This window comes from Ictidomys tridecemlineatus, chromosome 2 (genome assembly GCF_052094955.1).
Source record: "Ictidomys tridecemlineatus isolate mIctTri1 chromosome 2, mIctTri1.hap1, whole genome shotgun sequence".
NCBI lineage: Eukaryota > Metazoa > Chordata > Mammalia > Rodentia > Sciuridae > Ictidomys > Ictidomys tridecemlineatus.
Window position 1 is genome coordinate 119,069,473 of NC_135478.1, and position 15,128 is coordinate 119,084,600.

Consider the following 15,128-nt stretch of genomic DNA (forward strand, 5'->3'; position numbering starts at 1 on the left):
AGACCCACATCCTCCCCACTCCTCAAAGTCTCCTAGTGGCCCCCGGGGCCCCGGGGAGCAGCTCAACTTGGCCGCCCAGGCTCCCTCAGCCTGGCCCTGCTGACCTGCCCTCCCCTCCCCAGAACCCTGCTGCCGTCTGAATCTCCTCTGGCCTCCGGGCCTCTCCCTGTGCCTGGCTCTCTCTCCTCTGCTCACCTGGGGCCTCAGGGTGGAGGCCCCTTAGCCTCCAATGACAACCTGGGCTGTCAAGGGTCCCTTGGGGCTGACCCTCACTGGCTATCCCAGCAGGGACAATGGGGACTCATGATAATGAGCTCTCAGTTCTGGGAGCCCAGACCTCATTGCCCACTTTCAAATTGCCATACGACAGGAAGGTCCAATGTGGCCGGACCTTTCCCTCCGCCTCCACCGGGGCCCGTCGTCCCCCCTCAGAGTGCTGGGGAGCTCTCTCCCCACCTTTAAAGAGTTGAGAGTTCTGTTTGAGGTCGGTGTGGTTTTAAGTCAGCTTTTATGCTGCTGCGACTGAAAAACCTGACAAGAGCGATTTTAAAAGAGGAAAAGTTTATTTGGGGCTGGCCATTTCAGAGGTCTCAGTCCACAGACGGCCACTTGCATGGCTCTGGGCCCAAGATGTGGCAGGCCATCGTGGCTGAAGTTTGTAGTGGGGGAGAGTGGCTCAGGACATGGCCACCAGGAAGCAGGGGGTGGGGAGACAGCTCCCCTCACCACGGACAAAATAGAAACCTCAGGGGCGGGTCCCCAGCAGCCCACCTCCATGACCCTACCCTACCCTACCCACCCGGTTAACCCCTAGCAGTGGATGAACACACTGATCAGGTCAAAGCTCTCATAACCCGATTGTGTCATCCCTAAAACCTCTTGCATGGTCTCACACATAAGCTTTTGAGGAACACCTCATCTCTAAACCATCAAAGAAACTCTGTGCCCACTAGTAGTCACTTCCTATTCTCCTGGAAACTACCAAGCTGTTTTCTATCTTTGTAGATTTGCCTATTCTGGACATTTCATATAAATGGACTCACATAATCTATGGCCTTTTATGCATGGCTTCTTTGATTTAGTGTAGTTTTCAAAGTGTATCCACGTTGTAGCATGCATCAATACTTCATTCCTTTTTATGACTGAAGACTATTCCATGGCATGGCTAGGTTTGTCTATTCCATTCATCTGTTTATAGACATTTGGTTTGTTTTCACCCTTTGGCTATTATGAATAATACTTCGGTACCCACTCATTTGCATGCACGAGTTTGTGAGACCGTATTTTTATTTTCTCTCATTTATACACCTAGCAGTGATGCTTCAGTCAGTCTTTTTTTTGCTGCTGTGGATCCAACCAGCATGATTTTAGCGGAGGAAGTTTACCTGAAGGGCTCATGGTGTCAGAGGTCTTAGTCCATAGAAGGCCAGCTGCGTTGCTCAGGGCTTGAGGTGAGGCTGAACATCACGGCGGGAGAGGGTGGCACAGGGGTGCAGCTCACACCACAGCCATCAAGAAGCAGAGATGCCACTGCCAGATCCAAATATATACCCCAATTCACGCCCCAATCCCCCTCCTCCAGCCGCGCCCCACCACTTGACTTACCCCTCAGTTAATCCCAGCCAGGGGGTTCAATCACTGATTGGGTTAAGACTCTCACAACCCAACCGTTTCTCCTCTGAACCTTCTTGCACTGTCTCACATATGAGCTTTTGGGTGACACCTCGCATCCAAACCACAACAAGTGGTGGACATATTTTGGGGGAGGGGTGCTGGGTGGATGTATTTTTTAAGTTAAAAATAATATATATTCTTTTTGTGTGTGTGTGGTGCTGGGGACGGAACAGGGCCTCACGTCTGCTAGGTAAGTGCTCTATCACTGAGCTATGTCCCCAGTCCCCAAGGACCTTACATCCTTCATTAATTACAGAAAAGCCACCTTCGAGGTCACCAAACTAACAAGCTGGAAGTAAGAAAGTGTTGTCACACCCGTAGTGCCCACAGAGCCACCTATCTGGTGGTGCAGATACCAGAGGAACACCCTGCGGGTACTCCTTTGCCCATGTTGACTCACAGGAGCGTGACGGGGCAGCCTGTATATGGAAAGTGTGACAACTTGGGCCCTGGGCAGAAGGCAGCCCTCTGATCCCATGTGTGACGATCAAGAAAGAGCCATCTGATTTATTAGAAATAAAATCAGCTTTGACTTCAAAGGAGAAACAACTAGGAGTTAAGAAAAAGAAAGAGGATCTTCAACTGTGTGGGGTGGGAAGGATATTCAGCGGGCTTGGTCCTCCCTGTTCTCTGGCAAAAAAAAAAAAAAAAAAGAAAAAGAAAAGCACAAAACCCCAAGAAGTCATTATTTTAAGGTGGATGGATTACCGGATTACGGATTAGTCACTTTCTTTTTAAAAACTGTTTTAGTGATAGCATATTGTTATTATAATGTTTTACCACTAAAAAGATTCTAAGAAGCCACTGAGGGATTACCACCAGTGAGAAAGAATGATTGTGTGGAACTCAGCAATTCTTAAGAAGAAATCAGCCCAAAGGGCTTTTTTGCTCCTTTATAGTTTTTTTCCAAGAAGAGGCTGGCCAAGACGGAGCCCAAACCGGCAGACAGCCGCAGACTTGAGGTAATCGTCTCATTTCTAAGATTGAGGTTCACTTAGGAGCACATGGGAAAAGGCAGGTAAGAAAACGCAAAGGCAGCTTCTCTCTTGAAAAAAATTGTGAAACACAGCAGGGTGCTGAGGCGCACCTCTCATCCCAGGGCTCAGGAGGCTGAGGCAGGAGGATCTGAGTCCAAGCCAGCCTCAGCAAAAGTGAGGCGCTAAGCAACTCAGTGTCTCTAAATAAAATACAAAATAGGGCTGGGGATGGGGCTCAGTGGTCGAGTGCCCCTGAGTTCAATCCCTGGTACCCCTCCCTCCAAAAATAGTTACCATTTAATAGAAAATCATACTCATCTGCTCATTCTGGAGGTACCAGAATGCCTAACATAAAATGCGCTGCTTTCCACTCCTTCTCCCAGTGCAGACATCACTAGCTGATCACAGCTCTTTTTGACGAACCTAAAGACCGTCTCTGTATCCCTTTCTGTTCTCAAAAGGCAGTTTCTAGGAGGGGATCAGAGACCCCACACAGGGTAGGAAAGCGGGGATTCGTGTCGGTGCAGAACAAAGACGCCACCTAGTGGTGGGTATTCCTAATTGCAGGCAGAGTGACTAGAAAGCGGCCGGTCCTGGAGCGGGCGGGGCGATGCTGGGAAAGGATGCTTGATTGGTCTACAGACAAGAACTGCTTAAAGAAGGGTTTTGCATTTCAATCTGGGGTTTCCTTGCTTTAGCCCAAGAAACTAACAGAAGCATTTCAGGGAACAGCTGGTAGCAAAGGCTCTTTAGAAAGCCTCCACATTCTTCTTGGAGGCAGAGTGGTCCCCCATATTCTTTTTGACAAGGGTTGATGCTCCCACTTCCAGGCCATCCCGCTTTCCCACTCTGTACACTACGTGTCTCACTCTTTGACTTCAACGTGGGTACCATTGCCTGAGCACTATATGAGCAGGCTCTTTGCAAGACAGTCATGCCTTATTTACGTGCTCCTCATAACAGCCTACCTGGAGACAAAGACTTTTACCCCCATTTTCCAGGCAAAAACACTAAGTCTCAGAGAGGGAGAGCCACTTGGCCAATGCAACTCAGCAAGGAAACATGAGTGGGATTAAAACCTTCTCTTGGCCAAGTAGGACCCTTGTTGGGACCCTCCCTGACAACAGGCCACCCTGGTGGAAGCAGGTCAGCTATGCCCCTGGGAATGTCCCACCAGGACTGGGCACAAGCAGCTCAGATGGGCCTAGACGCCCCTCTCTGGAGGGAAATGGGCACCAGGCAGGGTCTCAGAGTTGATTCTGGACCTGGGCTAACCTGACTTGCCAGAACCAGAGTCTGAATCCAGCTGTGCAACTGCTAGCTATGCAGCGGCTCAGGACCCTCCCTTTCCCTGGTGAAAGACCCCCTGGGGGTTGCTATGGTAATGCTGGCAGCCAGAGGGTCAAAGACTAAGTGCCAGCACAGTAGGAAGCGGGTTGGTGTTGACCCTTCCTCCCCCCTACCCACCCCCTGCCCCCCTTTGATGCTCCAGTTAGGACTCAGCCTCCCTCTTCCTCCTCTCTGTCCTCCCTTCCCCCTCTTTCTTCCCTGTGAGGAAGCAGCCAACTTAGGCTTCACGTGACTCCAGCTTCAGACCTAGGGCAGGGGGAGCCCTGGCTGTCTGTGGGCCTCATCCTCCAGCCATGGCTCCCACCTCCCATCTGCCTCTGAACAGCCTCCATTCTGCTATGTCCCAAGCAATTGCGGGCCCAGGGCCAGGTCTGCAAGGGCCCAGGGTCCTTCCTGGGAGAGCAGGAAGCGCCACCTGCCTCCCTCGGGGCCTGCTAGGACCCCGGCCGCATTTGGAGGCGCTGGCCTGAGTCAGCCCTGGTGCTGTGGATGCTCTGCCCGCCCTTCCTGTCCTCCCTTCCTGTCCTCCCTTCCTGTCCTCCCTGGAGGTGGAGATCTACACAGAAGCCTCATCCCAACACCCATGGGCTGTCCCAGGCTGCTGGCAATAGCAGCCAGGCTGCACCTTACACACACACACACACACACACACACACACACACACACACACACTTTCTCTCAAACACAGGATTTAATTCTTAGGGCACAGGGTGACCAAGCTATGCATAACTTTTTGGTATTAACTTTTACGATCTGTGCACAGGATTCACAAGATGAAAAGCACCCTCAGCCCCTCAGCTGAATAGTTAGTCATCACCGATTTCTTGTGAGTTCTTCCAGAGAGAGTGGGTGCACCATTCACCTACTCAGGGGTGTATCTTCTTGCAATTTTCCCACAAGGAGCAGCATCCTTGACACACGGTGGCACTAACTGCTTCAGCTTCTTTTTTCATCTAACCCTTGACCTTGAGGGCTGGGGGTGCAGCTGGGGTAGAGCTTACGCTTCCAGCACCGAAACCCAAAACCAAACCAAACCTGAAAATCATCTTGGAAAACAGTTCACCTCAAACACTGAGACCTACGCCACATACACATGTACTTGGAGATGCGGAGAAAAGGGAGAGAGGGCTGTGTGTGGATTCACTTCGGGGACCTGGTCGTGTGAGCATCCTGGAATTTACTTACCCAGACCTGGACGGTGTAGGTCCAGTTGTGCTCCAGTCTTGATGCAGACGAGACCCGTGGTAAATGCAAAATGCACAAAGCTGCAGCCAATGTAATGCGACCAACCCTTTCTCAGCAAACCTTTTTTTTTTTTTTGCAAGAGTACCAGGGATTGAACCCAGGGGCCCTTGACCCCTGAGCCCCATTCCCAGCCCTATTCTGTATTTTATTTAGAGACAGGGTCTCACTGAGTTGCTTAGTGCCTCCCTTTAGCTGAGGCTGGCTTTGAACTCGTGATCCTCCTGCCTCAACCTTCCAAGTCTCTGGGATGACAGGCGTGTGCCACTGCGCCCAGTTGTGGCTGGCTATTTTATATATGCATATACTACATGTCATTGGTACATCATTATTTTTAACAGTGATATAGTATTCCACTGATAGATGCACCTTAATTTTCCGGCCTCCTATGATGGGCAGCTAGGTTATTTCCAGGTCTTTTGCTGCTATAAATAGTGCTGCAGTTAATTTCCTTGTGCCTTTTGTAAATAAACCTGTGAGAAACTTTCTGGATGTGAACTTGCTAGATAAAGGGCACATATATCTTACATTTTATTACTTATTACTAACTATGCTCCAAAGAGAACCCATATGGAAGTGACATTTCCCCACACCCTTGCTAAAAATTTTAAGTCCCTACTACCAGTTTTGCAAGGTGTTATCTCATGATTTTCACTTTCGTTGCTTTTCTTCTGGGTGAAGTTGACTTCCTTTTCATTCTGAGCTAGTTGTCTGTTCATGACTTTTGTCCATTTATCTGTTGGGTCACTGATCAAATACTATTGATTTGTAAGAGCTCTTTACATGTGGAAGAAGTCACCCTTTTTATCTGATCCATATGTTGCAAATTTCCCCAGAGATTAGAATTTTTTTCTGTGCAGAGTTTTTTCTTGTAGACCTTAAAGTGTCTTGTATGGATTCTGGATTAATATTTTTTCCCCAGAATTCTTAGAAAGATTATAAAAAGGATCTGGCATCTAGGCCTATTTATGATCCCTCCGGGAAGTGAATAAATCATCAGATAGCTCCAGCACAGAATGCTGTGACTGGAGAGGCCCAGTGGACACATGACCCAGCCTTGGGGATGTGGGCCACTTTCCTGGAGGGAGGGGGAGAAATCTAAGCTGAGACTGAAGGGTGAGTAGGCACTGGCAAGCAGAAGGTAGGACGGGAGAGCCCTGTGGTTGGCTGGAGAGCACAGGGTGGGGACTTTTGGTGCCCCAGGGTCTGGGATCAGAGGGGGCATATGCAGTTCTCAGCAGAGGGAGTGGGAGGCTGTGGAGACTGCCTCGCAGGGAAGACCCTGCAGCACTGGAGGGGTGTGACAGGAGGGGGGCATCGCTGTACCCACAAGGGCACACAGAGAAAGCCAGACTGAGTGCTGCAGAGAAATGGATTCCCAGCCAGGACTTGGTCTTCCGTGGATGGACAGCTGTCTGGGGGCTCCTCCTGGAACCACGACTTCTGCCTCCCAGGGCTGTCCAGGCATGAGTGACACCAGCTTCAGGCAGCCCAGGGCCCGGAGAGCAGCCAGTGCCGGGCAGAGAAGGAGGTGGAGGAAGGACAGGTTCCCCACCTTGGGGGGCATGCTGGGGATCCCGGCGAGGCCAGAGCCTGCGTCGTGTGTGGATGGTGCTTGGCGGGCACCCTGGTCCTGCCCTTCTTCCCCGGTTCTCAGGGGAACAAAAGATCAACACTGGGGTCCTCTCCCCAAAGGACCCCTCTTTCTGCGTCTCTTCTTCCGTCTCTGTCTCTCCACCCCCCTTCCAGGTCCATCTGATCTCAGGAACTCGTGGTCCCCCACTCCAGACACATCCAGTGGGCAATGGCCTTCAATTCACTGAGTCTGGGAGATGGTCACCCCACACACACCAGCCTAAAAGTGTACCACCAGCAATGTAGGGTTTCAAGGGGGAGGAATCTCTGTTATCACCCCTCCTCCCGACTATAAACAACACCCAACATATCCGTCATTCACACTTTAGTATGAATGAACCAACAGCTCCTCCCTGTACACCCTCGATAGATGGATGCTGCCAGAGACCTCACTAGTTCATTTTTTCAGGAAAGTTATAGAAAGAGAAGCAGAATAAAGGACCCCAGAGATGCCTGGTGGTGCAGGGGTGCCGGGGGATAGAGATCAGAGGGAAGGATTTGGGAGAAAGTACCCAAGGAAGAGAAGTGGGAACAAACATTGCTAACAAGACCTCTCTTTTCTCATCCCTTCACAGGCAAGAGAGCAGAGTCATATTAAAGTCCCCAAGTCCTAGTAGCCAGGCATGGTAGCTCACGCCTGTCATCCCAGCAGCTTGGGAGGCTGAGGCAGGAGGATTTCGAGTTCAAAGCCAGCCTCAGCAATGGTGAGTCCCTAAGTAACTCAGCAAGACCCTGTCTTTAAAAAAAAAAATAAAAAACAGGGCTGGGGATGTGGCTCAGGGGTCAAGTGCCCCTGAGTTAATACCCAGTACCCCCCACAAAAAATCATCAAGTCCTCTTAGCATTATCCAGATGGGGAAACTGAGGCTCAGAGAAAAAGGACTCTCTCTAGATGACACAAACATCCAGGCCACCTAATTCCACACCTAGGCACCCTGTCCTGCCATGTTTGATTGTGCCTGACCCCACCACCACCCCAAAGACTCACAACTGTCCTCCCAGGAATTCCTGAGGGGGGCGGGGAGGCCCTGCGAGCCCTAATTTACAGCTTTCCGACAGCTTCCTTCCTCCCCTCGCTCCCTTCCAGCCCCCTTCCGAGCTGCAGGGACTGAGGGAGCTGGGTGAGCAGGGCAGAGCCACGGAGCAGAAATAATGCTGCCAGGCAGCTGCAGGCCCCCGTCCCCCCCGCGGCCCTGCCCCAGCGGGTGTCTCCTGCTCTGAGTGGAGGGGCAGCAGGGCCAACCCCTGATCCAAGGCCCGGAGAGCAGCCGCTGTTCCCTAACCTGGAGGCACGGGCAGGGAGGCCCTGCCTTGGTCTGAGGAGCCTCTGAAGGCTGCTGGGGCGTCCAGGGTGTCCAGGGCCGCCCCAGCCATCAGGCCTGGGCCCCCGGGGCTGCGGCCAGGGGCTCTGGGCATTTCTCGGCCCCCTGGGCTGCGGCTCACCTCTAGACTGGGCAGGTGTAGGTAGGGGTCACTTGGGCACAGGAGCTGGGGGTGAGCAGCACTGGCCATCCAGGGCACCCCCACCGGGGAGGTGTCCAGTGGGACAGGGTGGGAGGAGACAGGACGGAGGGAGTCACTAGGGAAGGAGGCCGCGGCCAGGCTGCTGTGTTGGGGGAGAGAGGCATTTCCTGTTTGGACTAGGCCGGGTGCAGGGGTCAGCGATCTGTACCCGAAGCCTGCTTCCCAGACCCCACGACAGCCTGCTGTGGGGACACATGTGTGCGTCCCTGTGTGGTCCTCAGTATGTGGGTCCAGGTCCGTGCCCACGTCCATGTGCTGGAGCCCAAATCGGAGCCACGTTCTCTCATACCCCAAAGAAGCCCCCCAGAGGGGCTCAGCCAGAGGGTGGCAGTGAAGCCTAATGGGTAGCGCTTAGGCGCACGCCAGTCACCCATGAGCCATGGGCTTCGAGAGAACCCCATGACCCCTGAATTCCACACCTGGGGACAATAACTGCCACCCGGGTGGCAGAGAGGAGGACAAGAGGCAGTGCAAGCAAAATGCTTAGTGCAGCGCCTGGCACAAGGTCAGCGCTCAGAACGGAAGCTGCTGTCGCTACTGGCCGCTGTGGTTTGGTCTTGGCAGCAGAGGGGGCCAGGTCCCCAGCGGGGAGGCCCCGCCTGCAGGGACAAGCAGGCCCCAGACCTCAAGCCAACCAAGCCCTCTCCTCCCTTGTCTCAGCAAACACGGAAATGTCCACGACCAAGCCCAGGCCCCGCGGCATTCCCTGCCTTTCCCCTCTGCCAGGAGGGACCAGGAGCAGCCGCCCTCCACCCAGAGGGTGAGCCCTTCTCCAAGGTGCTTCCACCGCGTCCTGGGACCCAAAGCTCTCACACTCTCCCAGGAGTGTGGACTGTTGAGCCAGGGGATCCCAGAAGACCCCATGGGGTTGGATGTGGTGGCACAGGCCTGCAATCCAGACACCGGGGCAGCTGAAGCAGGAGGGCGGCAAGTTTGAGGCTGGCCTCAGAAGCTTAGCAAGACCCTGTCTCAAAAAGTAAAATAAAGGGGCGGGGTGTAGCTCAGAGGTAGAGCATCCTTGGGTTTAACCCCCAGGATCATAAAGAAGAAGAAGAAGAGAAGAGAAATCTCTATGGTGTACCCTTGTTTTTCCAGCAAGGAAATGAGGCTCAGAGAGGGGAAGTGACTTGTCTCAGGTCACACAGTCCTCAGTGATTGTTTTGGAATTGAGACCTAGGACTATGGGACACCAAGCCTGTGTGTTAGGGTCCCAGCCTTAGCAAGGGCAGGCCCCTCTTTGATGCTAAAATGTTGAAAGAGCTTTTACCGAGAGGGTCCCTCACTGGGAAAGGGATCTTCTACAGTAGCCGGAACCTCCCACAAGTTTGGTGACGATGGTTAAGGAATGCTGAGCATCTCAGCCTGTTGTTAATCGCCGCCGAGTCTCAGACACCTCTCAGTCCCTCCAGGTACCCCAGGACAGAAGCCACTGCCTGTGGCCTTTCCTTTCTCAGCAGCCACATGCTCTTCAGAGTGTCCCTTGGGGTGATGGACTTTGCTGCGGGCCACTTGACTGGGGTCTTAAGTAGGTCACGGATCCTCTAGGGACATGACCTCTCAAGAGTGACAACTCATGGGGGGTGGGGTGAAGTCACTGATCTAGCCGGGTCAGAATCAGGGCTTACCAAAGACGGAGCTTCAGCTCCTGGGATCAGTGAGACAGCACACAGCAGGTGCCTAACAGGGCAAAGCTGGCACGGGGGTGATGCTGTTGGAAGTGCGGAACCCTGGGGCGACCGTGTGAGGCAGGTGACATCTCCATCCTGCCCATACCCCTGTAAGAAACCTGTAACTATCCTCCTTAAAAAGAGAAACTGAGGTTCAGAGACGGGCAAGACTTGCCCATGCTAACCCAGGCAGAATGGCAGAGCAGGGCCTCCCATGCACCAGACAAACGTTCTACCCTTGCGCTACACTCCCACTCCTGGTCTTTCCTCCTTGGTTCATTCATTTGTTCATTCGTTCCCTCCTCCCTTCCAGGGTCTTGCTAAATTGCCTGGTTGGCCTTGAATTTGCAATCCTCCTGCCTCGGCCTCCGTGGGATTACAGAGACGTACCACTACTCCACTCCCTGTGAACCCAGCTCTTACCACTGGGCCCCTCCCAGGACGGGGAATCAGTGCCCTCGATGTGAGCAGAAGGGTGATAACTCTGCCACTGGGACTCAGGTCCAGAACCTGGTGCTCCCACCACTGAGGCAGTCCCCAGGAACCAGAGTGGGCTGATAGAGCCTTTCTGGCACAGAGTTTGGACCTGGATAGTGGCAGCAAGAACAGGCCCCCATTGCACAGCTGAGAAAAGCAAGAGGTTCACCAGTCCAAGACTGCCTGGCACAGGCCAATGCAGACAGTGGGTGGGGTCGGTAGTAGAGAGTATCCTGGGAGGTTGGGGGTTCTGGATCTCCTCTGATGGTGAGAGCTCTAGCCCCGCCCATCCCCACTCAGATCACACACACCAGACTCCCCAGATTCGCACACAAACATGCATCCTGTGTGCACACGTCGACTGCCCACGTCCACAAACATACATTATACATGCACACACTCACAAACTTGCATTTACCTTTTCTGGACACACAGCCTTACCCCTAGAAGCCCACTATGTCCCCAGGTGGAAAAAATCACACTGTAAGACAATCCTTACTCTGTTACAGATGGCAAAACCCAGATCAAAGTGCTGTCCAGGGGGCTGGGGATGTGGCTCAAGCGGTAGCGCACTCGCCTGGCATGTGTGCGGCCCAGGTTCGATCCCCAGCACCACATACCAACAAAGATGTTGTGTCCGCCGAGAACTAAAAAAAAACTAAAAAATAAATATTAAAAATTCTCTCTCTCTCTCTCTCTCCTCTCTCACTCTCTCTTTAAAAAAAAAAAAAAAAAAAAAGTGCTGTCCAGGGTCTTCTGAATAGTGATTAAGAGCGGAGACACCTTCTGTGGTCAGGAGATTTGGATTCAAGTCATAATTCAGCCAATCACTGCCAGGGTGTGTTGGGTAGATGACATCTCCTCTCCGTGCCTCGGTTTCCCCATCTGTAAAGTGGGAATAAGAGAGGGCAGGTCAGTGTACACATGGGATCAACCAAGGGTGACTAAGGAGTGTCTGGATCTCAGTTTTCTCACCTGTGAAATGGGGACAACTGCACCCACCTCGCACAGAGTGATCTGAAGACTCAACGTCATCTCTGATGAGAGGAAGTGGAGGTCAGGTGCCCAGTACGCAATGGTACAGGCTGCTTGGGACCCTTTGTTGGAAGGATGGGCGCGTCCCTAGGTTTTGGGAATTGCATTCCGCAAAGCTGTGGAGAAGGGTGAGTCCCCAGCATCATGAGCTCAGGCACGGTGGGTTCGGGTGCCGGCTCGTCTGGGACAGTGGCCGGGTCCCAGTTTTCCAATGTAAACCCGACAGTGCCCCGCCCCCCAAAGGGCCACGCGGTGCCAGGCGCTGCGCGCGGGCTCAGGTGGGCACCGGCGGGCCTCCTGGAGGCGGCGCCGGCCCCCCGGGCTCCTTCCGGGTTGGCGGCGAGGGCGGCGCCGGGGGCGGGGGGCCGCGCCGAGGGGCGGGCGAGGCCGGGAGCGCGCGCCGCCCTCGCGCCGCGCTGGGAGCCGCTCGGCGCGTCCGGGGCGCAGGCTGGGGGCGGCGGCGAGGAGCGCGCGCGGAGGGCGCCGGGCGGGCGCAGCATGGGCGGCCCGCGGGCCTGGGCGCTGCTCTGCCTCGGGCTCCTGCTCACGGGAGGCGGCGCCGCGTGGAGCGTCGGGGGCGCCCGGTTTTCTGGACGCAGGTAAGGGCTCCCCGCTCCGCGCACTGCCAGCCCGGCTTGGGGGCCAGGAGTGCGGGGACATCCCCGTTTCCGTGCAATCCCGGGATCAGAAGGCGACCCCCTCCCCGAGCTCCCCACCTCAGTGCCAGCCTGGGAAGTGGGGGCACGGACCCGGGCCACCCCGTTATCTGAGCTCTCTGACCGAGGCTCCCAGGAGTGCGGGGTCCCCTACCCAAGTGTCTGGAGCCCTCCGTGTCCTCATTCACTCCCTTTCAGCCCAAGAGCCCGACAGGAGAGGTCAAGGGAGCAGGGATGGAGAAGAGGTCCCCCAGGACTTGTGTCGCCCCAGCCCTGGCATATGGGAAAGAGCCAGGACACCCCCACCTTGGCCAACCCTTCAGGACCCCCTTCTCTCTTCTCCTGCTCCTGGCTTTTTTTAGTGCCGGGATATTTATTTCCCTTAGAGGAAGGACTAGGGTGGAGTTTCAGCCCAGTGGGTCAGTGTCAGAGGCTCCCTGGGGACCTGGCATTTTGGACAGAGACAGGACAGAGCAGTCTGTCTTCCTGCAGCTCTTCAACGGCCCCCCCAAAGCCAGGAACATTCTTTCTGCCTGGACTATCTCCGTGTATCTGGCACTGTGGGGCCCTTTGTATAGTGTCATCATTAATCCTGCAAGGACTGAGGGAGCTAGGGAAAACTGTCCCCATCCAACAGATGACCAAACTGAGGCCAGAGAACTGACATAATCTTCTAGGCTCCTGAGCTATTCATGGAAGAGTGGCAATTCAAAGCTGTCTTTTTGGCCTTAATGAACCTGTGCCGGCCCCTGATCTGCCTGCAGCCCCTGCCCCTGCCCGCTCGAGGGCCAGCTGCCGTTGTCCAAGGAAGACAATGTGGACTAGCCAGGCCTCTCCAGGCCTTTTCATCCCATTCAAAGGCCAGCCCGGCCCCCAACCCCTATGGCCTCAATTCTTTAATTCTTTTCAGAAATTCCCCTTTCCCAGTGGTCAGGGGCCAGCAGGCTCCTGCTGGGCTAGCAAAAGTAGGTGACATGGGCAGGCCTGGAGGATGGAGGAGTCTCAGGCATTCAGAGACCAGAAGAGCAGTTGTCTGAGACAGGGACAGGCATGTGTCAGCATGTCACAACCACCACCTACCGCGGGCTAACCATGCCTGGCTTGGTGGGGGCACCTGGCCTGTCTCTGTTGCCCCCAGATTTCCAGCTGCCACTGGACACACAATGTGTATGGTCCCTGTTTCACAGAGGAGGAAGCCAAGGCCCAGCAGGGATGTGAGCTCTCGGGGTCCCAGATGTTAAGATGACAGTGCTGATGAACTTGGAATTCTCAGTGTCCAGCTCAGGATGACGGTTGAGGGAGCTTAAGGCCCAGCGTCCCCTCCAGCCAGGCCAGCGCAGGGCCCTCCAGACTGAGCTCTGCACCCCTAGGTTTTCCTGGATTTGGAACAGGACAGCAGTGGTCTAGACAGGTATCTGGTTGTTGCTGAGGACTATCACCCCATCTGTTCCCAGGAGGCTGTCACAGCGGCCTGAGTGTCATAGTAACCCTGCAGGCAGTGCTCTCGCTCCTGTTTTTCAGACAGGGAGACGGAAGACTAAAGAGGCCCTCCCCGGGGAGAGAGGGAGCTTGTCACCTTGGGGGACTAGGAAAATGGATAGGTCATGGTTAGGAGTTAGGGGTTTTATTCCTGGCTCTGTCACCCACTCCTGCATGACAAAGCATGGATCACTGCATGGTCTGGGTCTCAGTTTCCCCTTCTGTTCCTCATGCCCCAGCCTTGGGGTGTGTTCTGAGAGTGAGCAATCCCTTGTGGGGGCAGTGGGGGCCTCTCATAAAGTGGTTCCTGCTGTCACCAACGTTAGGTAGAGACGAGACCTGGTGCTGGAGGAGTCATGGTCCTTGGCTGCCAGGGCCGTGCCTTGTGGCCCTGTCCCAGCATTACTGGAGACAGCCTGAGGGTATCACACCCCATCTGCCCTCCTTTCACCCCCAGCCAGGCGGCCCCAGCATCCCTTGGCAGCCAAGGGACCAAAGACAGAAAAGAAGCTTTGTGCCTGAGGAGGGGGAGGCTGAGAAGGCATCCAAGGGGCTGCCCCTGGTCCCAAGAATTTGGTGAGATTTTGAGACCCCCCCAGACCAGGGTGCCCAGGAGCTATGCAGAACTGCCTTAGTTCACAGATGCCTCTGCAGCCCCCCATCCTTGATGGGGCTTCTTCCTGCCCCTCTGGGGCCCCTCCTAGCCAAATCCCTGTTTCATTGAACTACTTCTGTCAGCACTGTGGGCCTAGAGTTCAAGTTGTCACTGTCATCGTCACCAGTGTCCTGGCCCACAACTCTAACCCCTGCAGTCCTGGGTCCTTTGGCCAAATCCTAGTATCAGGGAGAGTCAAGAGCATCGGATGGCATCGGCCATCGACCCCAGCTACTCTCCGGGGGCTCAGATCCCAGCCCTGTGGCCGCATGGATAACTGGGCAGGTGCCTTCTCTGTGTGAAAGGCAGAGCCCAAAAATCTCGCCCACAGTCAAGGGGAGAACCTTGTGAAAAAGGTACTGTGCTCATGTCCTTGAGCCCCGGGGAAGCCCCTGGACCACAGCTGCTGGGCACGGGCCCAGGTCTGCCTGGGGCAGCGCAGTCCAGGAACAAGAATGAACAATAGCGGCGGGCGCTGAGCTCGGGGCTGAGCCTGAACCCTCCCCTGCCGCGGGCCAGGCTGCTGTCCCCATTTGCAGATGGACAGAGCAAGGTCAGAGAGGGTCAGGACCTCGTCCAAGGTCACCAACTGAAGAAGCAGCAGAGCCAGGACTGGAACTTGGCCCCCAGTGTGGGGTTCTGGCTCTCGTCACCCCACCCCACCCCCGCTGTCTCCGTCCTTTCCTCTCTTTTCATAACGGCCCTTGGCCCCGGGCCCGCTTGGCTGCCTCCTGAAATTAGCCCCTATCACTGTTCC

At 54.7% G+C, this 15,128-nt stretch overlaps 1 protein-coding gene and 1 long non-coding RNA gene across 2 annotated transcripts in view; one reads left to right on the forward strand and one right to left on the reverse strand.

Annotated features, from left to right (window-relative positions):
• Positions 1-542: 542 nt before the first annotated feature.
• Positions 543-11,945, reverse strand: LOC120892009 (uncharacterized). The gene is made up of 3 exons (XR_005736638.2): positions 11,522-11,945; positions 11,046-11,431; positions 543-1,530 (listed from the first exon to the last, which is right to left on the reverse strand). It is a non-coding gene; the product is annotated as an uncharacterized LOC120892009 (long non-coding RNA).
• Positions 11,946-11,992: 47 nt separating this feature from the next.
• Positions 11,993-15,128, forward strand: part of Emid1 (EMI domain containing 1) — a 41,580-nt gene continuing 38,444 nt past the window's right edge. The window contains 1 exon segment of the mRNA XM_078039687.1: positions 11,993-12,180. Coding sequence (XP_077895813.1) covers positions 12,080-12,180 — 101 coding nt within the window. The 5' untranslated portion in view covers positions 11,993-12,079.